The sequence below is a fragment of the Acomys minous genome, assembly GCF_964271855.1.
Source record: "Acomys minous genome assembly, chromosome: 3".
In the NCBI taxonomy this organism is placed as follows: Eukaryota; Metazoa; Chordata; class Mammalia; order Rodentia; family Muridae; genus Acomys; species Acomys minous.
The window spans coordinates 13259284-13286430 of record NC_140485.1 but is presented as its reverse complement, the minus strand read 5'-3'; the positions used below and the strand labels follow the sequence as shown (position 1 = coordinate 13286430).

At 43.4% G+C, this 27147-nt stretch overlaps 1 protein-coding gene across 13 annotated transcripts in view; it reads left to right on the top strand.

The window, feature by feature from the left end:
• The window catches only part of PLCB4 (phospholipase C beta 4), a 370866-nt gene that overhangs the window by 332814 nt on the left and 10905 nt on the right, over window positions 1-27147 (top strand). For all 13 annotated transcript variants that reach the window (XM_084776848.1, XM_084776846.1, XM_084776843.1 and 10 more), the window contains 8 exons: window positions 7076-7164; window positions 7951-8101; window positions 12053-12102; window positions 12340-12405; window positions 18353-18468; window positions 22807-22882; window positions 24275-24450; window positions 26686-26787. In XM_084776848.1, coding sequence (XP_084632974.1) covers window positions 7076-7164; window positions 7951-8101; window positions 12053-12102; window positions 12340-12405; window positions 18353-18468; window positions 22807-22882; window positions 24275-24450; window positions 26686-26787 — 826 coding nt within the window. The remainder of the gene's footprint in view (window positions 1-7075; window positions 7165-7950; window positions 8102-12052; window positions 12103-12339; window positions 12406-18352; window positions 18469-22806; window positions 22883-24274; window positions 24451-26685; window positions 26788-27147) is intronic.

Genomic DNA, 27147 nt, shown 5'->3' with positions numbered 1-27147 from the left:
TGTCTTAACCTCAGGTTTGATAGCCACCCTCTGGTCACCTCACACATGTGTGGAGATACCCAAGGAAAACATTGGAGGTTTAGCAGTTGTCACAAAAGAGAATTCAGGGTGAATAAGGGAATTGTCTTTTTTCTATATTTCCAACCTTGAGTCTCCTGACTTACAGTGTGTTCATATTGCTGTCTAGCTAACCTCCCTCATTCACATGGAAGGCTTTACCTGTGCAGGCGGGAGCTGCCTAGTGTGCTCATGTTCTTCTTAGTCCCGTAAGGATGAGTACAAATGAAACTGGACCATCATGGCGGTGGGGGTGAGGACGACTGTGAACATTATTAGGCATTTATCTGGCTAAAGAAACTTTATGTGGACTCACCAGGTCTTTCTGCAATGTACCTACAATGTGGTTTATTCCTTAAGATGAGGTGGCTAGAATGGGTACCAGAGAAGGAGGCTTGCAATGTGACAAGTAAGAGTCACTCGTCAGCCCTCTGTCCATAGAGAATTGTTCTGTATCGTTCCCTGCCCTCCCTTCTGCCCTCCCTCCCATCTTCACTGTCCTCCCTCACACTCTCTTTCTCCCCTCTCTAAACCAGGAACTAATGCAGGCCAGACATGCACCACTGACGTTTTTGAGTCAGGGTCTTACTGAGTTGCTTTCCCAAGTAGCTCGGCATGCACCTACGTGCCATCACACCCTGACTATAGATAAGTTATTTAGTTTTAACACGTTAAAGAAACATCTTTTGGTTGTAAAAATCTTCACCTGGGCTTACCTTGTATTTTATGTTAAACGGCACAGGAAATAATTATATGGTACGCAGTTCATCATCCAAAGGGGGGAAAAAATCTTTTTTTTAATTCCTACCCACTGAGAGGTTTCAGAATGCTGATGCGTTGGCAGTGCCACAGCTCTGTGTTCTGCATGGCTCTTAAATATATTTTCATTTGTAGTCATCGCATGTGGGCGGAAACCTTTTTATGAAGAGAAGGAAAATAGTCTTGAGGCGTTTCCAAGTCAGAGCTCTTCCTTCATCTTCCACTTCGTCTCTCACAAGTCTCACCTGCCCGTTAGGTTCGGCTCTACTAAGTGGCTGTCTGGTAATGAGTCCCCACGTACGAGAACCTTCCTTTGTGAAATTCTTCAGAATTAATCCTGCCCCCCTACACACACAGACACACACACACAGACACACACACACACACACACACACACACACACACACACACACACACACACACACCGGTGCATCTAGTGCTTCTTAGATTTCTCTGGCAGACCCAGCTTCTTCCCAGCACGAGATAGGTCAACAGTCCAGTTCTTAACCCTGACCGTATTTCACTCACATGAATCCCTGTGTTTCCCTCCTCATCTTCTTATCACCCCAAGCCCTTAGGAAAGAGAAATGGGGGCTTTTGTTGAAATTGCTTCTCTCACTACTAAAATCCCTCACAATGCACAGAAAAAAATAACAACAATGGTTTCTTGCTTCATTTCCTTTGCTGAAACTAAACCCCCCCCCCAAATTGGCTAGCTGATGAAGAAAAGATGTATTTCTAATTTTTTAAAAGATCTATTTTATGTGTATGACTATTTTGCCTTGTATGCATGCACGTGTACAACATGTGTGCCTGGTTAAAAGAGATCAGAGCCCTTGAAACCGGAACTACAGGTGAACAGTTGTGATCTACTGTGTGGATGCTGGAAAGTGACCCTGGATCCTCTGCAGGAGCAACAAGTGCTCTGCACCACTGAGCCCAAGAAAGGATGATTTTTGTTTTTTGTTTTTTGTTTTGTTTTGTTTTGTTTTGTTTTGTTGACTCATAGTTCTGAAAGCTAGATGGCCAGTTCCCAGTGAGTCTTTGTGCTGCTTCACGCACGTGCATAGTGGAGGATCTTCTGTATAACAAGGGCATGAGCCGGTTATTTTATTTTAACTTTATACAGTGTGTTTTGATCATATTCACCCACCTTTACCTCAGCTCTTCCCAGATCCACCCTAGTTCCATACCCATTCAACTTGGTGTCATTTTATTTTATTAAAACCCGTCCCAACCCAATTTGTACTGTCCAAGAAGTAGACATGTGAGCTTCCACAGGACCATATCAGCTTACCACAGGCTCCACTCTTGCCGAGAACTGTCTCGCCATGTGCTGATAGCTGACAGCTGTAATCTGTTCCATGGCTACGGGTGGGATGTATGTTCAGCTCTCCTCTCCATGCTTGGATGTGGTCTGGCACAAGCTTGCACAGGGTTTGTCTGAGGAAGGTCATACATGCAGCTCTCCTCCTGGGTCCAGATGTTTCCTTGTAGTCATCCGCCACCCGTGGCTCTTACACCCTTTCTGTACCCCTTTCTACAGTGATCCTGAGCCTTGGGGCTGGGGTGGTGGTGATATATATTCCCTTTAGAGCAGAGCATTTTCGGATTAGATCTGAGTCCTGCTCGGCAAGAGGAAACCCATACCTGGCACCAGTGTCAGGCTAAGAGCCTATGGCTAGACCGATCCTAGGTCCCAGGGGAGAGCCTACTATTATTATTGCAGATGAATGGACGCAGTATTAAATGAACTTTTAACGACGTGGTGTTATATGCATAGATCAGTGGATCTGTTATCCCTCACCTAAAAACTTCTATTTGCAACAAATGATGAGTAGTGCTGTAACCCTGCACCCCCCTCCCCCAACTGGCTAGAGTGCAGAGACCAAAAAGATCTGTTCTACACAACGCAGACATCAAATGTTTCTGGGCTAAGGATTAGTGTAAGACCATCTTAATTATTCTAAACTAATACCTTACTTAAAGGAAAATGATGACATTTAGAATTTAAAAAAAGATGCCTCAGAATTAATCAAGAAGCCTTAGTTTAAGTCTTCCAATACTCTAATCCGGAACATAATGAAAAACAGTGTTCTCTTGTACCACACAAAACAGAATCCTGGGTTGAATGCTAAGTGCCCCTCATTTATCAAACCCGGAGGGACTTGGGGTGCTGAATTGTCACTGTTGCTCCACCTGTGGGTGCCTCTGTCCTGCTAATGGTGTTTACTCACCACACAATGTCACCACATCAGCCATCACTGTTGGAGACAGCCAGGAGCTCTGGTGCTGAAGACAGCGACCCAATGTTATGACTTCCTCCCCCTGCCCCCCTTCTGCTGCTCTGAGGGTTTTTCCTATATGCATGCGTTGTCTTTATTATTGAGTGAGAGAGAGGAGATCCATCTAGTATGTATAAAGTTGCAACCTTAAGTTCAATGCCGCCCTGAGCTGTGTGCTCCATGGGCTCTTGTTTCTTGTTGGGATCCTTCCTTAATTCTGTGGCTCCTCTGCTGCTCTGTGTAAGGAAAGATGACATGGCCATTTGTTTGCTTGCCCGTCTCTCCTGTCTGCCTCATGATTAAAGATGCAGCCAGGAAGGTACAGGGGTCCTTCTTGTCTCCTCCACTCAGAGCTTCAGCCACCTTTTGCGTAACCAGATGTTTTGCACAGCAGATGCTTCCAGAGAAGGACTGTTCTCCATTAACATGTCATTTCCGGAGCGTCACCCCAGGATTTCCTGATGCAGCCTTACAGATACTGAAGTGTCATGTTTTCACTCTTAAATAGTTGTTGAAAAACTAATGCACACACACATACATGACATCCCGGGGCAGGTGAGGGTGGGGTTGCTGGTGACTGAACCAGGGCCATGTAGTTATGATACCCACGCTCACAGCATCTTTTGCATTCTGGAGAAGAAGGAAAAGTATGGCTTCTGGAAAGTACACCAGCAAGGCTTCAGAAGTAGCTCCTTGGCACCACAAGCAAAACAGACATCGAAAGTGGCTAGATTAAGCAAACTGATTAGGCTCCTTACTATACATATTATGAAAATCCCCCTGCCAAGGCAGCAAGTGGTGTTGGGTGGGCATGGCATGTCTTAGTTATGTTCAACCCTGAATCCTGTTGCCCTGAGTACCTGTTGTACAGTGGCCTTCTGGGTATTGCAGTTTAGGACACACTTAATGTGGGAGAAGCTAAAAAGAGCTGGCCTAAATCATAGTTACAAGATTTGTTCATCTTTATTGGCACTTCTCTGCAGTAGGTAGGAGCAATGGATTTGTTGTTGTTTTGTTTTGTTTTTGTTTTTGTTTTTGTTTTTTTCTGCATGTATCTCCTCATAACAGGGATAGTACAATACGGATTCGGAGGGAACCTGGGCCCGGAACAAAGCCGCAGACATGAAGGAGGGCCATAGTTTGTGCTCAGCACCACAGCACTGAAATGCCTTAAAAGCAATGGTGGCACAAACAAAAACTCTTGAGTTCTTTTCAAAGTCAAAATCTGAAATTGTGGTCCTCTTTACTTCTTTGGGTTGCCCAAATAAATGCTGTTGGTGCTCCATGGAATTGAGGGAGGAAGACAGGAGAGATGGAGAAGGGAACCAGGCCATGGAGAGCCTCATGGAGTGTGACCAGCCTTTTGGAAATGGTGCCAAACCCAGAAATAGACAGTGGGGCTTTTGTTTGTTTGTTTGTTTTGTTTTAAATACAGCTAATTACAGCATTGGCTAAATATAGAAGAAAGAAAGCTAGTGAAAGCAAGCAATTTTTTTTAAGGAAGGTTCTGGAACCCCGTTGTGGCTTCTAGTATCTGGAGATGTTAGCTCATTGTATGGGTTCTGCATGGTCTGAAGTTGTATGTGCTTTGTATCCTGCTGGCTGTTCAGTGTGGCGAGGCCAGCCGGCTCTGCACACCTGTGTGAATGCTGGTCAGCATTTAGCTAGTCTCCCCACAGGTGGTTGTGTAGGGCACACCAAGCTCAGTGCACATGCCCAGCTATCCTGTCCCTACCAAAAAGAACAAGGACAAGAAAACAAATGACCTGTTTTTAAAAACGGACCTGGAACCTGGATAGAGAGTTTTCCAAAAAAGGGATCAGGGGAACCTAAGAATTATTTCAAAAAATGTTCCTTGTCCCTAGTAATTTAGGAAAAGCAATCAAAGCAACTCTGAGAATTCATCTTACCCCAGAGGATGGCAAAGGCAACGAAGCAAAACATGGCCTTTCACTTTTGTCCTTGGAGGTTCCTCTTCATGAGGACACGAGTCATTGGCATTGGGTTTAGGACACCCCTCCCCCAATCCAAAATGGCCCCATTTTTATCCTCACCTGAAATTTATCCCAGCAGCCTACCTACAAGTGAGTCTGGAGCTTGTTAGCCGTGTAATTGGGGGCAGGTATCCAACTCACTTCTTATGCAAAGGGATAGATATAGGTCTAATTTTATTCTTCTACATGTGGACATCTGGTGTTGCTAGTGCCACTTGTTGAAGATGCTGTCTTCTTTCCCCACTTATGTTTTGACAGGTGGCTGAAGGTATGTGTAATCATGGTCGGATCTTTGGTTTTGCTCATTTGTCCACACGTCTGTTCGTGATGCTGTTATCACTGTCTCTGCAATATATCTTAAGATCTAGAATGGTAGTCCACCAGGCATTGTTCTTCCTGTTCAGGGTTGTTTTTACTCTCTGAGGTTTTTGGTGGTTCCATGTAAATCTTAGGACAGTTTTTTTTTCTTTGAATTTCTGTGAAAAATAAGATGGTGGGTTTTGATTTGCATTGCATTGACTCTGAAAATAGTTTTTGGTAAAATGGTCATTTTCATACTTACTAATTCTACCAATCTATGAGCATGGGAAGTTTTTCTTTTCTACTCTCTTTCCCATCTCTTTCTAAAGAAGTTTAAAGTTTCCATGGTAGAGGTCCTTTACTTCCTTGGCTAAGCTTGTTCCTGGATATTTTGTTTTCCTGAGGTTATTGTGAATGGGGAATGTACATTATCTCCTCTATAATTTTGTTACTGATGGATAGAAAAGCTATCAATTTGTACAGATTGGCTCATATTCTGAGTCACCACATTCCTGAATTTGTTTGTCATTTCTGGAACTTTTGTGGCAGTTTTGAGATCTCTAAGTGTATAGTATCATATCCTCTGCAAATGGAGGTAGTTTGACTTCTTTCTCTATTTGTATCCCTTTAGTTTCCTTCTCTTGCCTTATTGCGCCAGCTAGTACTTCAAGCCTAGCATTGATGAGGAGTGGGGATAGTGGGCAGCCTTGCCTTTTTCTGACTTCACTGGGATTGCTTCAAGCTTTTCTCCACTTAAGATGCTGTTGGTTGTGGATTTCTCATATATAGCTTTGATTATGTTGCGATTATGCTCCATCTAGCCCTGCAGTCTCTGGGACTTTCATCATGAAAGCATGCTGGATTTTGTAAAAAGGGCCTTTTTTTCTTGCATCTATTGGGAGTATCATGTGATTTTTGCCTTTAAGTCTTCTTATGTGCTTTATTACATTTATTGACTTGCATATGTTTAACCTTCACTGCATTTCAGGATAAACCCAACTGGTTCATCGTTGATAATCTTTTTGATGTATGTTTGTTTTCTATTTGCAAATATCTAATGGAGCTTTTTTTAATCTAGGCTCATCGGGGATATTGGTTTATAGTTTTCCTTTTATTGGGGGGAGTCTTTACCTGGTTTATGTGTTAGAATAATGCTCGCCCAGGTTGTACTTCCCATATCCAGGCTATATTTCTCATGTCCTTATGTTGATCAGTGCTTCGAGTTCACCAGTAACCTTCCAGGGAAAGCCATAGCAGCCCTAATCTACAAATGGAGAAACTGAGGCTGAGCTCAGTAATCAACATGCTCAACTGAAACAAATAAATGAGCCAACAGCCCCTGGGAGCTAAGCACAGTGCCTCGTGACTATGATCCCAACACGTGGGAGGCTGAGTTAGGAGGACTGGGGCAGTTTAAGACGAGCCTAACCTACAGAGCCTAACCCCACTTCAGAAAACCAAAACCAAAACGTGAGGCCTTTAGCAATGCACTCTGATAGCCCTGACACTCTGCATCCTCATCATTTGAGGGAAAAAGAGAAAGTCATCCAGCTGTGTACTCTGTTTGCAGGTACTTTTGTCATCTGTAACTAACTGCATTTCACAGCTGGAGAATTTAACTGCATATTCTTGGTGTGTTCGTTTAAACGCAGCATTGATGGTTCACTGATTGTTTTTCAGATATTGTGGATGCTTTATCCGATCCAAAGAAATTTCTTTCAATCACAGAAAAGAGAGCAGACCAAATGAGAGCTATGGGCATTGAAACTGTAAGTAGAAACTGTGGGTTAAAGACAGTCCAGTTGGGGAAGTTAGTTTTCAAATAATGAAACCAAAAGCTTATCCATTCAATAGTAGCTGGAAGGGTCTACAAAAATGTAGCACATTTTATAAAATATGGCTACATCTGAAAGAGCCCCTTAGTCACCAGTGAGACATCCAGGGAAATCTGTTACATTACAAATGAAATAGGAACTGTCTGTTAGAAAGTATAATCAAGGATGTTTTATAACACTGAAATGCCAAATAACTGAGGTCAGTGAGTTAATGCAAGTGACGTTGGTTAGTACTCATTTCTTTGTCCTTGTAGCCCAGCTTGCCCTCTGTCTGTCTGTCCCTCTGTTCTATGTGTTCCGTTGCTAGACTTTTCACGTTAGAGCACAATCAGCCAGTCTCTAGGAGCAAGAAAAAGCCCTGCTTGGAAAGAAGTCAGGTTGTCTTTCCTTGGCTGAATCTTATTTTTGCCTAGTACAAAGAAGCCATATAGTCTTACTCCCTTTAAGCAAATGGCTTGCTTGTTTTGTTCTATTTGAGACAAAGTCACGCCACATAGTGTGGCTCACCTGGAACTCATTATAGAGACCAACCAGGCTGGCTTTGAACTCATAATGATCCACCTGTCTGTGGATACTGAGTGCTGGGATCAAAGATGTGCACACTCAAGCCGACCTTCAGGCAAATATCTGTCAAGACACTAGCAGTCTGGGAGGCTGAGGGATTTCTCATCGCAGTAAAAAGGCATGCAGTTCAGTCACTGGGGATGTTTTATGTTGCAGAGCGACATAGCAGATGTGCCCAGCGACACTTCCAAAAATGACAAGAAAGGCAAGGCCAACCCAGCCAAAGCGAATGTGACCCCTCAGAGCAGCTCTGAGCTCAGACCGACCACCACAGCTGCCTTGGCTTCTGGCCAGGAAGCCAAGAAAGGTGAGGTGTACTGCTAGCCTTCTTGTCCACTTTGAGTGCTTAGCTTTACTGTGGATAGTCTTCATGAAAGCCTTTAGAATTGTCACTTTTGCCAACTTGCATTGTGACATGAGACTCAAAAAGAAAAATATTAGGCAAACTGCTTGATTTCCTTCCCTGAAGGCTTCATGGGGAATCAGCTATTGTGGTTCATAGGCTGGAGCCCCAGCACCGTAATTAAACAGGGTGTTGTCCATAGCTTCACAGGGCTGATACTTTGATGCTCTTTACAGTAGGGGTAGAGAAATCCTTGCTACAACAGCGCTGGTGCCTAAGTCATCCCACTTCTGTCTTCCAGACCCCAGTAGGCAGAGGGCACATGAAGCAACAGAGTCACATGTGTCAAGGGTAATTTCTCCACACATAGAGAATAGGCTGGACCATTTGCTTTTCAAACTATTAAATGGGCATTTAAAGGCCATTTTCAAGTGGTTTTCTGTGAGTGGTACAACAGTTCAGAAATGTCATCATAGAGAATCACGTGACCCTGTGCTATTGGACAGCCTGTACATAGGGAAACATCTGTCCTGACCATTTAAAGTGGATTTCAGTTCGAGATGGCCAGGCATTCAAATTAATTGGGACCCATTTCATATTGGCAGTTTAATATTTAAAATACGACCTCCGCCTTGACCATAAATAATTTACTACACTCAGTCTGCTAACTTTAATAGTAATGTCTTTCTCTCTCAATGGTTTCTTAACATGTAAATCTAGTGCCTATGGTACAAGGAAACGTGAAATCTTTCCTACATGTACGTACATACTCAACTAACAATTTAAGGGAAAAAGAGACAGTCTTTCCCAACTGAAGCAGCCTTGTAATTTAACAGGAAACTAAGTGTGCACTGAACTTTGTGAAGCAAATTAGAAAGCAATGCTGTACAAAAGTATCCCAATTTGTACTGGCCCCTGCAGCTGTTGTTCATCTCAGGAAAGAACACTGAGTGAGGTAATGACCCAAGCTAAGACATTTTCCTTTCCAGCCCTGGTCAGTATTAGCACCACTGCTCCTACGGAGATAGAGAGTGGAAAATGCAGGATTTAAAGTTCTTGTCTCACCCACGAATTCATAGGGACTATAGTCATTGTAGTGTAAAGTAGTTCCTATAACAGTGCAGCCAAACCAGCTTCTGGCAATCTCCTTTCTTCAAAAAATACATGGCTAATAAATGACTGAGCAGAGAGGGCAGCCTGGGGTAAGCTTGAGGTAATCATGAGAAGTGAACCGTGGAGGAAGGATTTAGTAGCTTAGATATGGAGGTTGGACAGAGGGGGAAAAAATCCGACCTATGTCAAGAGACTTCAGGGCCACACTCTACAAATGGATGGATGGCAAGAGCAATAGAGGAATTGCGGGAGGGACAACCTTGATAAGAAAATGACCCTGGCTCCTCCCAGCACTGACTTTAACCTGGTCCATGCATGAGCATGGCAGCTAGCAGATCTGTCTTAGATGAGGAGGGGAAGGGACAGAGAAGTGAGGAGATAAGAACCCCCAGGCAGAGTGGATGAGAGAGAAGAATGAAAATTAAGAATAGAGGTCTTATAATCTTATAAGGATTAGTTTTGAGAAAGAATCATAGAGTTAACGAACTCATGTGTGCAGCATCTCTGTACAACCAGAGATGCCTGACTGCTGGGGCCAGGAGCCTAGCTAGCAAACATGATGACATAAGGCATGAGATACATGTTCTGATAGCATGTCAGTGGCAAGTAATGAGGAGAGGCTGATAGAAATGTGAGAGTGCAGAGTGATGTGGTGTCCAAGGAAGACGGGGCAAGAGAGGAAGTGAGGAATTCAAAAAGTATCCCCTAGTTGTGCAGCCATACATCAATGGCCATAACCATGCTTCATCACTTTCTTTGATGTTCTAAGAATAAGAGGTTAACTGTACTTGGGTCCTAGCTAGTTTCTAGGTTAGGGTTTGAGAAATCAAGTTGATCTGTGGAGCTATATTGATAACCTCAAAAGCTTTATGTAGTAAAGCTGCAATTAACCAGAAACTTTGGGACTTAAGACGCAGTACGTGACCTACTTTCCTATCAGGCCAGCCAGCAGACGTGCACTGTCCAACATGATAGCCTCGTGCAGCAACGCAAAGCTTGAGCAATGCCTATGTTGCAGATGCTCAGGAGCTACATGTCTCTGAACACTCACACATTAAGCTTTCTCTGTTGCTGTCAGATGTCCTGTTGACTACACTGCTCTAAGCAACTCGTGTTCTGTAAATTTCCCTAACTACTTAGGGGAAATCGAAAGCCTTACACGTCATTTGTAGATTTCTCCAATGGTGTAAAATGATTGAAGAAGATATGTTGTTTTCAAGCTCTTGCTTATCAAGAGCTGGTTAAGACCAAAGCAAGAAAGGAAAGTCTTGTCTGCATGGGCCAAGTCCCTAGGATTGCTGGGTGTCTGAGGACATTGCAGTCTTCTAAACCCTGTGTGTTCTTTCTATAAAGAAAGAGAGCTGGCAGCCAAGAACAGGAAGCCCTTGGCATTGCAGAATCACATGATGCTTATACTGCCTCCCTCCCTCCCTTGCTTCCTCCCCTCCTCCTCCCTTTCTTCCTCCCTCCTTCCCTCCCACTCCCCTCCCTCCCTCTCTTCCTCCATCCCTTTCTCTCTGTCCCTCCCTCCCCCTCTCTCCCTCTCTGTCTCCCTCCCTCTCTCTCCCTTTCTCTCTCCCCCCTTCTCTCCCTCTCCCCTCCCTCTCCCCCCTCTCTCCCTCCCTCTCTCTCTATCTCTGTTTCACTGTATGCAGTGAGGCCAGGATTGGGACACCATACAGAAAATAGCCCCATACACCCTTCCCATCCTGCCCTAAAATGGCATGGATCCCAGCACGGATTCTCCCCATCAATATTTCTCTTCTACATCCACTGGAAGTGCAAATCTTACTGTGAATCAAACCTAAAAGCAAGAGTATGGGACCCCGTACCTATCTATCTTGACTGCATCATACCTGTCTTAGGGACTCCATAGAAATCAGTTACCATCGAGCACACACTTATTTTATTTGTCTGTGGTGAAAATCTGGAGTCAAAAAGAACGCATTAGAGATTCTTCTGTAATTAGGTTTGCATGACCTCTCCGAGTCCAGCCTTTGCTCAGCTAGCAAGCAGGCTGACTCTATTACTCCAAGTCCTCATGGCAGAATCCTTTAAACAGGGAAGTCTGATTCCATTATTTCCTCTATGGTTAAGACATTTCCACACTCAGTAGCATATTGCTTAGATGATAAGGCTACAGTTGTCAAAAGAAGCTCACAAAAATTTGCGCTTTTTTTGGCGATGGATGATCAAGTTAGGAATAGAGTTGGATGTTAGTTGACTGACACTGTGTACCTTAAATACAGAGAAGAAAACAGCTGCAGCAGATACTATTGTGCCTGACATCGTGATGGGGCCCTTTAGTGCCAAGAAGGCTGCTGGACTGGGAATTATAGTTATTCCTCCACATGCCCTGAGTTCATAGGAGTTCTCCAGTGAACTTCCTAGAAGGTTTTAGGAACCTCTGATGCTCTCCACTGACACATGTGAAACTGCAAAGCTCCCTTCATTCAGGTAGAGCAGTTCCTAAGCCATTTACCCTAGGGAACTAGAGGAGCTGCCCAAGGCTGCCTTTTCCCTATGTCCTGTCCAAGGGCTATGTTGGAGCTTTCTCTTGTGATCAACGCCACCTAACCTGCATGTGCCTGAACCGGATGCTGGTAGGAAAATAGGGACACAATGACAGTGGTTCAATTCAGTGCCTCACTATTAGAGTATAAGGAGATGTGTCTGCCTCTGGCAGTGCTTGCCAGCTGGCTTTGGAAACTTCAGGGACAGCTTAAGAATGGAAGCTCATATTGTCTATTATTCCCTCTAATTTTTAATATACATATTGACATTTTTGTGACTTTTTTAAAGGTATCGAACTTATCCCTCAAGTGAGGATAGAAGATTTAAAGCAAATGAAGGTAAAATGTCTTGACTACATTTTGGATGTCCTTGTACTATGCCCATTGATAAGACAAGCATTTTGTTTTCCTCAGAAAGTATAATCATTGGGACTTCTTCTGGGGAAAGAATAGAAGTAAAGAAGGGAAGAAAGGAAGGAAGGAAGGAAGAGACCGAAAGAAAGAAAGAAAGAAAGAAAGAAAGAAAGAAAGAAAGAAAGACCTCATTTTGGATCCTCTTTTTCCCCCCCCCTGCAGGCTTACTTGAAGCATTTAAAGAAACAGCAGAAGGAGTTAAGCTCTTTAAAGAAGAAGCATGCAAAGGTACTATGGTTTTTGCATATATGGGTGTGCATATATTGCATCCTGTTTGTTCTTTTGTATTTTACTTTTAGCTCTCTGATGAACCCTACCACTTGTTTTTTGTTATGTACAGTGAACCACTCATCCCCCATAATACTAGCTAGAAGCTAATTCTAGCCAACTAGACAGCAAGTATGACCCCTTCGTCTTACCTCACTGGTAACTGGTGGTGCCTTTGTCCCCCAGTCACTGTCCACTAGTTTATAAAACAGGGTATGTGGGGAGATGCTAGCAGGGGAATCTTTCATTTTCCTTCTTAGGGTTATATAAACCCTAACCAGTAACCTACTTCTGAAATTTCTGTACTTTTATTTTTTATCACTAAGAAGTCTGTTGGCCAGGGATCCGAAGAAATCTTAAGAGGCAGTTATTAACTTAAGCGAACAGCAAGAAGTGATCTCAAGAATCCCCCAATGAATTGAAAAGATTTCAGTTTTCAGTCAACATGCTTCTTTCTGGTCTACTGTTACAGAGGTGGGGTGGGGCATGCAGAACTCAGGTGGGGCAGGGCATGCAGAACTCAGGTGGGGCAGGGCATGCAGAACTCAGGTGGAGTGGGGCATCCAGAACTCAGGTGGGGCAGGGCATGCAGAACTCAGGTGGGGCAGGGCATGCAGAACTCAGGTGGGGCGGGGCATGCAGAACTCAGGTGGAGCGGGGCATGCAGAACTCAGGTGGGGCAGGGCATGCAGAACTCAGGTGGAGCAGGGCATGCAGAACTCATGTGGGGCAGGACATGCAGAATTGAGGTGGAGCAGGACATGCAGAACTCAGGTGGAGCAGGGCATGCAGAACTCATGTGGGGCAGGGCATGCAGAATTGAGGTGGGGCGGGGCATGCAGAACTCAGGTGCGGCAGGGCATGCAGAACTCAGATGGGGCAGGGCATGCAGACCTGAGGTGAGGCTGGGATGCAGAACCGAGGTGGGATAACAGGACATTTAGAATCTTTTCTCTCCTGAGAAGCCTTACAACTGTCTCTGCTGTCAGGATCCTGTGTGTCCTTTTCATGAAGGGCAAAGAGAGACAGAAAAACTCCCTTTCTTTGTTTGAAAAGACTCTGCAGCTCTTCCATGTAAACATTGCACACTAGACATTGCATGGTACTAGAGAAGTAGCTGAATGCTTACATGGTCTGATTACAATCTCCAAGGAGGGTCAAAGACAGAGACAGAGACTCACTCTGAGACTCTCACAGGGAATGGCTACAGAGTGCTTCTGAAACCTCATAGCCCTCACACCCCGAATAACACACCTCCAACAAGGCGACATCACCCGATCCTTCCCCAAACAGTTCCACCGAAAGCAGACAAGCATTCAAATATATATGAGCTGACGGGGGATGTTTCTCATTGAAACCAGTAAATACCCCATTTGTGAGATTCAATTCACAGCCCAAAGTGTGTGTGAGGAGCTGCTAAAGGCAGAGATGTCCAAAGTTTGGATTTTATTTTTGTGGCTGTGGAAAGGCCACAGTAAAAGGAGAGAGGAAATAAAATTATTTCAGCCATTAGGAGTAACATCGGTGCCCATGTATGGCACAGGTCTTCCTTACTTAAGCTATGTCGTTCAATGGCCTCTCAGTTGCCACTGAGCTGGTCATAAACATGAATTTCCCCAGCTCATTCAGCGGCCCTTTAAAGTGCAGTGGTGACTAAATAACAGCCGAGACAACAGCAGCTAGAAGTTCTTCCAGCTAAGCGCCTGTTTGTGTGAATCCTCTCTAGGAGCTCTCTTGCACACGAGGAAACCAAGATCAGTTATATCAAGCCCTTTAACCAATGTCCCAGAGTTGGGGGAGCAGCAGGGCTGGTAACTGAACCCAAACCATCTAAGGCTAGGCCTGATATTCTTATTCTATCAATCGTGCAGCCTATCAGATGCTTGAATAATCAGATAAGGTCCCCTCCCTTGGACACAGTGTCAACATGTGAGATATTAGGAGTTTCTTAGTTCTGTGAAATTCAAATCTCCTCACTGAATACCGAGGTGTTGATTCCCTTGTTTGTTGGTTTGCAGGCCTATTGGCTTGATATGGGAAACAGGGAAAGATGTAAATTGTGTCTCTGTGAAATTGAGAGATATTATTATTCCAACCTCAGGATGCCCTGAGTTTCATTCTATATCTTTTCCTCTCTGGTTAAAAGGAACACATCCATATCAGTTCCTGACCATGGGATCCCGTGTGGCTGGATAAGTCTAAGTTACCTTCCCTTGCAGAAAGTAACTCCATGGTTCTTAAGGTCCCTGCATATAATAAAATGTAAAGGGATATTTTAAATCTCCCTAGATCCTACTGTCTGATGCTGTGTATTTCCATAATGGCTTGACACTTTGCAGTTTGTTGGGGGAAACATTAGTCTTCAGAATTCTCTGGAATAAGTAACAGTTAAAGTACAACAATAAAACATGAACACGTTATGCCTACTTTTCAGGGAGCCTTTCTGAGCAGTCAGCTGCATTTTCCTGCTTCTTTTTCATGCTCTCTTACCCTCCAGAAGTTGAAGTCATACTGTGCATTAAGAGCTTATGAATGAGTCCCTTCTCTCACATTAAACACACTTCCCGGCCCAGCCTGCTATGCATTGTATTTATGAAGTCTGAGATCGGGAGTCTTACATAAAGCTAGCACGAGAAATGAGACTAATATTTACACAGTGCCACTTTGCATTACACAAAACCTAAATAACACTCTCCATGGCTTAGCCATGAATAAACTGAAATTTAGAGGATTGTTCCTTGCTGGGGGAATGTAGCTCGTCAAGCACTGGCTACATACCCCTTCCTACTCAGCACATTTCTACTTTTATAAGGACCACTTCTGTCCTATTTGCCTTGTCCAAGGGCTTTGTGAAGCATTAATTTCTACCTTGGCAGTGGTTCGCTCACCCATGACCCTTCTCTCGTTCCAGTTCCTTCCCAGCTCCCCTTCCATTCAGATTCATTCCCTTTCTGACTCTCATTAGGGAAGACACAGGCTCCTAAGGGACAATAATAAAATATGATAAGTTAAAAAAAATAAAAATATATAGTAAGTTAAAACAGAAACTAACACATTGGAATGCGGCATAACAAAACAAACAGAAGGGAAAGGGCCCAAGAGAAGGCACAAGAAACAGATACAGATGCAGTGACTCACTTGTCACACACTCAGCAATACAATAAGAACGCAAAACTGAAAGCTGTAATATTTACCCAAAGGTGCAGTGCTGACCCTGTGAATGCTGCCTCACTTTCTGTGTGTCATATGTGTGCCAGTCTTGTTGATTTAGATGGCCATGTGTCTTTGGTGTCCCTTGTCCCCTCTGGCTTTACACTCTTTCCTCCTACTCTTCTAGTGGATTCCTTGAACTCTGAGGGGAGGGATTTAATGGAGATATCCTCTTTACATATTGTCGCGTTGAGTGTCTCTATGTTTGTTCCCATCTGCTACAGGAAGACGTTTGTCTGATGATGGCTGAGCAAGACATTGACCTGTGACTATAGCAGGAGGTCATTAGGAGTCATTTTCTTGCTATGTTCTTTAAGAAGAACAGTAATAATTGATTTTACCCTAGGTCTCCAATCATCTATCTCACCTCAGGTTCTTGGTCACTCAGGCAGTTTTGGCTATGAGTTCCATCTTGTGGACTGGTCTTAAGTCAAATCAGATACTCGTTGGTTCCTCTGATAAGCTCTTTGGCACCATTGCAGTAACCTATCTTACAGGGAGGACGCCATTGTAGATGAGAGTTTGTAGTTGGGTTTGTGTTTGCATTTCTCCTTGGTGGTGTTCAGAGTACCATCCTGTACCAAAGCTGCTAACACACGGGGGTGAAGGCTATTTAGACCCAGTGGAATATTACCCAGCAGTTAAAAACAATAACAACAAAATTATGAAATTCAAAGATAAATGGATGGAGCTAGAAAATAATATCATCCTGAGTGAGGTAACTGGGAACTCACGAAAAAGCAGTTATGTTACATATATAGATATGTATAGATACATATATATATATAGATGTTATCTGTAAAGTCCTCAATAAGCAGGCTACAATATATAGCCACAGCAGGTATGTATAGAGTAAGGGACTATGGGGGAGGGAGGCAGATAAATCTCCATAGGAAAGGGAAATAGAATAGATAGTTATGAATGGATGGGGTGTGTGAAATGGGAGGGTCAAGTAGGACAGGAAAAAGAGGAGAGAGAGGAGGGAGGGAATACGAGGAGAGACAGCTAAAATTAAGGGTCATTTGAGGACTAGTATGGAAACCTCATACCATAGAAGTTTCCTAAAATATATACAAATATGAAGGCACTCTGAAGGAAATTTCCAGATAATGGTGGAGACGTAGCCCCAACTGGACATCTATTGCCACCCATTGACGCTTCCAGCACCAGGAATTGATTACAGTTTTACTCTAATCAAGTCCTTGTCCAAAAGGGTTCCATGGAAACCCTCAGCACCCAAAGCTGTTGTCAAAACTACAGGTTACTCTCCACAAACTGACAGCAAGGCCCTATTACTAAAAACAACACCTACGCAACCCACTGAACATGGAAGTGCATTTTAAATGAACATCCCTCCTTCATACATTTCCAAACATGAACGTTACCTACGAGGTGAAACAGTGAATGACCGTGTGAACTCGAGAACCTGCCATTTGTGAAAGAAAGCTCTGGAAACAGGTCCGTGATATCGTGGTAGGGTATTGAGACAAAAAGACAGGGGTGATGACCATTGCAGCAGCCCTCGCCTGTTTATGGTCAATTGCTTGTGACTCTTGGCATGCAACTGGTAATTAGAATTCTAATTGTCTCTCAACTTCTAGGACTACTTTTTCAACTTGAAGTGGAAAGTAGGGTAATGGTTCTTAGGAGCCCATTAGACTAGACACCAAACAGTAAAGAAATTAGCAAAGCCCCACCTAACGGTGAGTCTCAAGGTCCAGGTCTGGGGTCACGTACATTAAGAGACAAAGGTGCTTTTCATTTGTCCATCCTGGTCACATCCTTAAATGATAATGGTATAAATCCCAGACTAGAGAAATACTACCAGTAACATGCTAGAATTATAATTCAGATGTCTTCAGCCACTGAAATGGAAGGAACTATGGGAGGGGGAGCTGGTTTTATTTAGACTTGACCACAGTCAGAAAAGTGGGAGCACTTGTACCTGCCCAAGGTCAAGATAGACTCAGTGTTCAGACCTCCAGTGTATGACACACACACTGTCCCCCCCAGAAGAAAACCATAAGACTTTAAACTTATGGGAATTTCCTGCTTACCTCTTCCCCAGCTCAGTCTCTTCCTAAAACAACGTGTAAGGGCTGTGAAGGTAGCTGTAGACCACGGCTTATGGCAGCAGCAATATCCAAGAGTCAAGGACAGTATCTCTGAAAACTACACAAGTGTAGCATTTTGGTAAAGCTACTACTAGACGCTTTGTTCTCGGCTCTATGAGCTGTGTAACTGGTGATGTGAAGGCCACTTCTGAACTCAACAGTTGTAATTTATGAGGAGGCATCAAGCTCAGAATGTGAGCTCTGCGAAGAGTTTGAAAGGATGATAAGCACAGCAGGTACCATAGTCCACTTCGCCACCCACACTCTTTCCCAGTTCTGGAAGAGCCCAGATGGCTACTCAGTTTTTCAGCACTTGTGTGTGGGGTGCCTCCTGAAAGCACAACTCCCTTTGGAAGTGGTATGTTCATTAGGCTGAGGCTGGAGACTGCCCTTTTAAGGGTTCTCTTGAATAGGAAACAGTAATGTTGGGGAGGTGCACAGCGGTAGAAGTCTGCGTTACTTATTGGCTTTTCCAAACAAACACTCGGTGGAAGCAGATGGAAAAACAAAGACCAGTTTGGCAGCTTAAAGCTTTTCAGCTTCGGTTGACGTCCAGCTCATGACTGTACATTCTCCCTGCTTAGGAACACAGCACCATGCAGAAGTTACACTGCACACAAGTTGACAAGATCGTGGCCCAGTACGACAAAGAGAAGTCAACTCATGAGAAAATTCTAGAGAAGGCGATGAAGAAGAAAGGGTAAGGCCGATGGTTAGGCGGAAGCTTCCTGCCTGTGCTGATGTGACTTTGCACAGCCCAGCTGCCTGTGGAGACCACAGAAGAACCTAGAATTAGTAGTGCAAGTTCATCATTTTAAAAAATCACTCCTAGGTATTAAGAGGTCCATTCGTCTTAAACCCTGTGTCATCACAGGGAGTGTGGCATCCATCAACCCACTTGTGGCTTAGGAATGGTCTCAGCAGAGTTCCCAAAACCTGAACTTTATGGTAGTTTGTTTCAATTTCTTTAAAAAGAAGGGTTAGCAAAAATAACTTTTAAATTAATCTTTCACCTTGAGAATTGGTTGTAACTTTCTGTCTTCTAAATACTTTTTTTAAAGCTGCAAAAATGTAGTAGTACCCTTCTTTTCAGTTTCACGCTCTAGTGTTTCAATTAGCTGAAACCCACCACAGTCTAAAAATCATGTCTATTGTAGCATATTGTTAATTGTTTAGCGTTATTATCTACCATTATCACCGCCATTTTATTTCACTATGCCTAATGTACACAGTAAACATCGACAGAAGTCTGTTAGTAGGGAAAATATACTACAGTTCCATATATCTGTGGTTTTAGGCATCTACTGGAGAGTCTTGGAACATGTACTTACAGTACATATAATTCAGTTTTTAATGGTAAAAATCTCATCTTAGCACAGGATAATTAATAATCAGGCAATAGAAATGATATTGGTTAAATATCATTGATAAAATAGCAATGTTTTGACCAATTTCCCCCTTTTCTGATACCCTCTCTGGAACTGCACACTGCCCATACTTGCCGCACTGTCTCATTCTGTAATAGATCCCGTCTCTCCCTGTCTTTCATGGACTTTTCATTTTGCAGTTGCTCAGTTATTTTATATAATGCCTCTAATCTGACTTCAAAATATCCTTATAAATAGAAGGAGTAGAGGGAGGTTATTCATCTCTGAGAGACACACACAAAAGTGCAGGTTCCTCTTGCTCCACTATAGGGGATGATGTGTCACAAATGACACTGCTGACCTGGACCACTTGGTTAAGGATGTTCCTAGCCAATCAATTTGCATTTCCCGTTCAATGCATCCAAACCCTTTATAATAAGTAGCTTGGGATAATGCTGTCAAAGCACACACACACACACACACACACACACACACACACACACACACACACACACACACATTCTGTTCTTTCGGGCATCATTTCATGCCCAATTTTGTTCTCCTTCAGTGGATTTTATGAATTCTTTTTTTTTAAGATTTATTTATTTACTTATTAATTATATATACAGTGTTCTGCCTGCATGTATACCTGCAGGCCAGAAGAGGGCACTAGATCTCATTTTAGATGATTGTGAGCCACCATGTGGTTTCTGGGAATTGAACTCAGGACCTTTAGAAGAGCAGACAGTGCTCTTAACCTCTGAGTCATCTCTCTAGCCTGATTTTATGACTTCTTAAAATGTTTTGAGGCCCTGAGGCCCTGTGACGTTTTCTAACTTCCAAAGTGTGAAAGGAAAGGAAGAAAGAAGTATTTTCCTAGTTTTCTTCTTTCTTTCTCTTTAATGTCCAGTCAAGGTATTATCTAGAAAACTAAGGACCTGACTTCAAAATGGATTATTTTTATTACAATTTCTGGTCCCCCAAACCCTAATTTCATGACATAGAGCAATGTCCTTTCCTGGAGGCGTCAGTAGAGGACAATTATGTGTGCATGCTCACCCTGGAACTCAGTTTTGAAAACACCTTCATTTTTACTACAGTTATATTATCCAGAAAAACACAAACCAGTCAGTATATGTGGAAGCAAATTGCCTTTTGTTTTCCCCCATTGTTTTCTGGTTTTCTCCAAAACAGAGTCTTAGCTTATTGCTTTGAAAGCATTTGGATATATTTTTTAAGTGGGTCAGGACAAGTTCAGCAGCGAATCCTGTGCACCCATGAAGATGCTGGGAGGGTGAAGATGTCTGTGTTACTTATTTTTGTGTCACTGGACAAACTACCTGACATAAACACAAGAGGAAGGAGTGTTTCTAGCTCCTGGATCCCCTCTGTCGTGGTGGAGGAGGAAGACAGAGCATGGGGTTATTCTCATGAGCAGAAGCATGCTGAGTGGGGGGAGGGGTGAAGGGCACCAGCAGCCATAACCATTACCCCTTCCCCCGATGACCCGCTCGCTGCCTCCAGGAAGGCCCTCTCAGCCTCCAGAATAAAGCCACCTAGGAACAAGGAGTTCAGAGTTGAAGCCCCTAAAGACACATCACACTCAAACCATAGGTGTGGCTTTTACAGACTTCTGACCATATCAGTAGTACTGTATTTTTTTAAAAGTTATTTTCTCATTTTCAATGAAATTTTAAACCAAAAATGTTGAAAGGGATGTATAGACCCTAATATTGTGTTTATAAGGGAAGTTTTGATGGACTTTCAGCTCTTTCCAAGAATAAACTTATTTTTATTTATATGTCACCTTCCAACAAATATTCTATGCTTTTCCTGGATTTGCTGTGTTGAATTTTTCCTCTTTTTTTATTTTTGAAAATCTTTTTTTGTTATTTTGAGAATTTTTTACACATGTCCAGTGAAATACAATAATATCCCTCTGTCTTCTCCCTCTGAGTCCCCCCACACCTCTCAACACATCTCCTTCCTAACTTCATGTTTTCTCTTTCATTTTTATTTTGTGAACCACTAAGGCCAATTAGTACTTGAAAACCAAGACCTAAAATCTCATGAAAGCTTCTCCACAGCCAGGTGTTACCAGATGTTTCCATCTGCACAGCTGGCTCCGAGGAGGGCCTCCTCTTATTCTCTAGATTTTGTCGGTAAAGGGGGAAGTTGGTTAGGTTTTTGGATGATCCCATGATTGGATCCATTTCTAGAACACATGCAGGTCCTCTTGGATTGAAGATGGCCTGGGTTAGGATATTCCCACTTCGTGGCCATGCGGGAGTTACCCGCATCCAGGAGAACCTGAGCTTGGAATTCTGAGATCTGGCTTTGCAGGTTTCCAGTAGGGGCTGGGATAGCTTGTGATCCCTGTCAGCATCCCCCGGGCAGCCACATGAAAAGGGGGGATGGTTGGTCCTCTGCAGTAGGCTGGGTGGGTTGGCTGGATTAAATGCATCTTGCATTCCTGATGTTTTCAACATTGTGATTTAATCAGACCTTATCCCCACGGTCAGTGAGGAGTTGCCCGCAACAGGTTTCCCTACCCTCTATACCCAGCCACAGAGAATAACTGAAGTGAGAAAACATGCTTCGCTGAAGTGCTCCTGCCTACCTTCAGGATGACTGCCGCTCATGACTTTTCTATTCAGTGTGTTTGAGATGACAGGGAGAAGGTGAATGGGGAAGGCAGAGACAGAAAAGCTAATGTCGGAGAAACGAAAATGAATGTTTCTGCAAGGGAAGAAAATAAATACGGCGATATACAAAGAGGAACAATTATGCAGTCGTGACTTCTTAATGCCTTAGCGATCCTTAGCCTCATGCCAGCTGCTTAAAGATGCTGAATAAAACCCAGCATTTCATTTGCTGTGAGAGTTTGCATGGAGCGAAGCCAGGGGGAACATTTCAGCTTCTTGAATAACAGACTGGAGAAGAAACACACCGAGGACCAGTCATTGAGAAGCAATGGGTGTGGTGAGAGGCCATTTGCAGGGAGATTGTTCCTTTCAGAGGATACTTAGTTAATAGAATGAAGCATTGGGAGCCAGGCTATCCTAAGCTAGAGCATACGTGCTGAAGACAGATGCCCAAGTCCTGTTCTGGTGTCAGGCAATGATGTGGAAAAGAAAACATCAGCACCAAAATAAGCAGTAATGGCTGCTGGGCAATTGCCTGGTGTATATTTCCTACTCCCAAGAGACTAAGAAGCCCCACCTCCCTCCCCAGCCATGTAGTGCCAATAAATGCTATTTTCTTTCTCACTGGCATGTTTAAAATACAAAAATCTGGCTTTAGGACCAAAATGAAAGAATTAGAAATTCATTTCAAGGCTGTTTTCATTCCTAATAATATTCTGTGGAAAAAAAAAAACAGCTTGAAGAAAAACAGAAACCAAAATGGAAACTCTGACAACAGGCCCTACAAGGAAATAATTGCTAGGTCTGAAGTATCTCTTTGTGTTGTGGTTGAATTGAGTAATCATGGTACAGATAATATTTTCCAAGGTATAAATCTATTACTGGAAAAACGGATGCGGCCTGATGAGCCATGGCATCCCATATTGGATGAATATATTGTCTCCATCAGAAAGTGTTGTTACAGAGGCCCAAGAGAACTAAAAGGTATCTAATTTCTGGCATGCATTTTCACTTCTCCGTTTTCAGGGGAAGTAATTGCCTTGAAATAAAAAAAGAAACAGAAATTAAAATTCAGACCCTAACATCAGATCACAAATCAAAGGTAAGAAAAGAGCTCTTTTTACGCAGGAACAATTTGGGATTGGTCTGGTATCAGAAACAGTGAGGAGGAGGTGGGCTGGGACAACGGGGTCAGAGAGGTTTTGTTTGCCTCAGATTGACTGTCTTTGGGAAGAGCCACTTCATGGAGGATCTGTTCATCTTCCGTGTGGAAATAAACTAATGATATTTAGACTGATGCTCCTGATGTACCAAGGGAAGCAGCAAACCCTCAAAGTACTGGATATATAGAGCATACTTCCTGTAGGGGTGACATCACACATGATACAAGAGCAGCCAGGCTGCAGGCTGAGTGCTTGCTTACTACATTTTACTGCATCTTTGCTGCAACTTTTAGGGTAAATTAAGTAAGTTCATGTTCTAAGAGTTGAGCCCAATTTTCTGGCTGCTTCCCTAAGTCAAATGAAACTAGGATATTGAAAGACCTTAAGTAAGGTTGTGAGCCTTTTGAGACCTAAATGTTAAGACTCGGGAAGAGCACAAACAATATTTTTAAAATAATACATTTTAATTTTTTTTTAAATGTTAAATCTCTCAACTATAACACAAGCTCAAAAGAGCAGCTTCGGTGTGGCTATGTGTGGCTTTATCATCCAGACCCATGGCTCTAACCCATGCATGGTCCAGCCATATTGTTCTAAGTGGAGTTCTCCTTTGGGTTGTATATTTTGTATGGCAGGAACTGTGCAGCCAATCTCCATTTGCTCTGTCTATTTATAGCTTGGATCCTTACTTGTATATCAGCAAGATGGTTGGGTTATTTTTCATGACCTTCAGTCTCCAGTGGGGCAGTCCTGGCTCATTCACAGGGCACCAGGCATAGAAAAGGGGAAAGATCTTGTAGCCCTCTACTTTAGACACATTTACTAGAGCCAATGAGTCCTCCTAGAGTCTATGAATAAAGAGTCAGACAGGTTCAGGATCTGGAGAAACAGCCTCTAGATACAGACAAGGGAACTGCAAAACTATGCTGCACCAAGTGTGGCCATGAGAGGGGAGGCCTTTCTACCTCGGTGTCTATTAAGGGTGTTGGAGTAAGCCGTAATCGAGGAAAAAGAGCACTCAGCTCCCTGTTCAGATCTCTGAATTGAGAGAAATGAAGGTGGAAAAGCATGAGACAATGAAGAGAAATATGCTGACACACATCAGAGTATGACACAGGCAGAGAAACAGCAGGCCAATGGAAGAGACTTAACAGCCAGAGCGATGACTTATCTCAAGAAAACAGCGACTAGTGTGAATTCTTTTTGTGGGTTGTGAATGTCCATTGATTCACAAAATAAACTGTGATCTGGCCTGTATGACTAGTGTTGTGCTTCCCGTGGTTACCGGACCCAAGGACTTCCAGATGACCCATCCCATTGTCCCCAAACAGGTCAAAGAGATTGTGGCACAGCACACGAAGGAGTGGTCAGAAATGATCAACACGCATAGTGCCGAGGAGCAAGAAATCCGAGATCTGCACCTAAACCAGCAATGCGAGCTGCTGAGAAAGCTGCTCATCAACGCTCATGAGCAGCAGACCCAGCAGCTGAAGCTCTCCCATGACAGGTGAGACAGTCAAAGGCCCTGCTGTGAACCTTTGTTTCTTCACGTGACTAATGTGTGCATGCTTGCATGCGTGCATGCCTACAAAACAAGGAAAAATCAACTTGATGTGTCACATAGAGTTAGTGTGAGGGAGCTGATTTGTGAGAAGCAGCCTCTGCCAGCAGTGGCTTGTATGTGGTAGAACGGTGCTGCAATTAAATAGTTAGCTCAGAGTGCACGTTGCATACAATACGCACTAAAGAAAGGTCATCCTCCTGTAAGTGGTTTGGATCTCAACAGTTGATCAGGGCTGGAAGTGAAAAGGACCTAAACTCTCTTAGGAAAATAAGGCACAGGGAAGAAAGCCTGGCCAGTGGAGCTCCTAAGGGTGACTCTGATCACAGAGTGGCAACATATTTGAGAGAGCCTTCTTCCTTTCTGTATGTTGTTAAGACTTTGCATTTCAGGAAGACAGACTTGATCAAAAGATAACAAAGACCTGCCAGTTTCATTTGCCTAGCTCCACTTCAGCAGAGTGCATATCGCATTAGAAATACTGCCAACGCTGAGTTGGAGTTCTCCTCGGGCAGAGCAGATCTGCCGGCTGCATCTTTTCATGCCAGTTTGCTTGCAGCTTGCTTGCTCCCCATTAAGTGCTACAGTAGGGGTATGCTGATATACATGGAACACTACAACACCAGAAACTCCATCCCAATAAAGCAAGATGATCATTTTTAAAATGCAGCCACACAAGTTATATGGTTGTATATGAAAATTCACATCCTTACTTTTGGTGAAACACCCTGCCATGAGAAAGTAACATGGTTTCCCGGAGATCCCAGCTCTTGCGTGAGGCAACCGAGTGACATCTGACATGGTCTGGTTCTGTCAAGAAGTGTCCTGCACATTGGGAAGTTCTGAGCCCTTGGTCTGCCTCTCCAGGGTTAGAGGTCATCTGTCTGTTTCCCTCAGGAGTGCTTTTCATTGGATATGTGTTATGTAGTAAGTCTATGCAGCATCCCAGCCTGCCTTTGAGCACTGCTACAATGTCAGCTTGTAGGCACCTCCCTTTATTCCAAAATATGTTAGCTTATGAGGCACGTTCTAATCATAACTTTTGTAACCATGTAAAGAAAAATTATCCGCCTCAAAGTTATATTTTTTCTAAAAGAAATAATGTAAATTTTTCATTGCTTAGAAAGTCATTTTTTAAAAAAGCACAAGTCCAGCTGCTAGTTTGTCTTTAAAATTAAGTCTGTGCTAAGAGCACCTCTTGGAGTAACAGCAGTATTTGGACCTTTTTCACACCGCATGTCAGATCGTTTCCTTTTTCCTTTGTAACTGTTCTTGCTTATGGAATGCTTGTTGCCATCATGTGGTCATTGGTCAGTGTCCTTGAGGGAAGGACAGGAAGGAGGAGTCAGTGGCAGGAAGGGTCACTTTCCTTGCAAGCTATGGAAAACTCTTCAGAGTAATTGCCTTGGGTCCAGGGTTTCTCTCACTGACCTGATGGAGAGGCAGTTGTAAGGTGGCTGACTAAAACTCCATTTCAACATTGTCCACCGCTCTTGACATGATGTAAAGCAGTGGACTTAGGCAACCAACCTCCTTGTCTGCTCATTCGGGGCAAAGACCTAAGGGGATCACTATATTAAAAACTGTTTGTAATTGATTCCATTTTAGTATTCCATATGTCTTTATTGTACACATGAGTGATCCAAAGATAGACATGCCCATTAAGCGCTTACATTGTTAGTAATCATCTGTAAATATAGGTCTGTTATTTCCTATATTTAAATGAAATTATATAGTCCCTTTCACTTCCATGGCCTGTTGTTCAGTAGGAAGGTCACTTGTGAAGGTTAGAGCATCCTGTCTCTTCCATCTCATTGGGTCCCAGGCAGTGCATGGTAAAGCTGGACATCTGTGTACTTTTTTAAAAAGCAACTACTGCATCTGTTCACCAGCAATGGCACATCTCTCCACTAGGTGGCACTGCTTTCTTCAGTCATCTCCATTCACTCAAGCTGGGGTTCCTTCCCCCTTTTGCCAAAGTACAAATCAAGTCCATGAGCTCAGTCCCAGTGAGCCTAGTCCTGTTGTTACATAGTGTGTGTTTGCGCATCTTATTTTTCATGTTATATATCATAAAGGCATAGAAGAGTATGGCACAAAAAGCATTCACATGCTGTGCACTCACTAACTTCAGCTGTGGCCTCACCATATGCCTCTTCATTAATTATTTTTACTTCATAGAGAGAGCAAGGAGATGCGAGCCCATCAGGCTAAGATTTCTATGGAAAATAGCAAAGCCATCAGTCAAGACAAATCTATCAAGAACAAGGCCGAAAGGGAGAGGTAAGTGTGTGAGTGCTCACTAGTGAAAGGCATGTGTGAGAGTGTGCTCACTAGGGAGGGGTAAGTGTGGAAGTGCTCACTAGGGAGAGACAAATGTGTGAGTGCTCACTAAGGAGAGATAAGTATGAGATTGCTCACTAGGGAGAGATAAGTGTGGGAGTGCTCACTAGGGGAGGGGTAAGTGTGTGAGTGCTTACTAGGGAGAGGTAAGTGTGGGAGTGCTCACTAGGGAGAGGTAAGTGTGAGTGCTCACTAGGGAGAGGTAAGTGTGAGTGCTCACTAGGGAGAGGTGTGAGTGCTCACTAGGGAGAGGTAAGTGTTGGAGTGCTCACTATGGAGAGGAAGTGTGGGAGTGCTCAC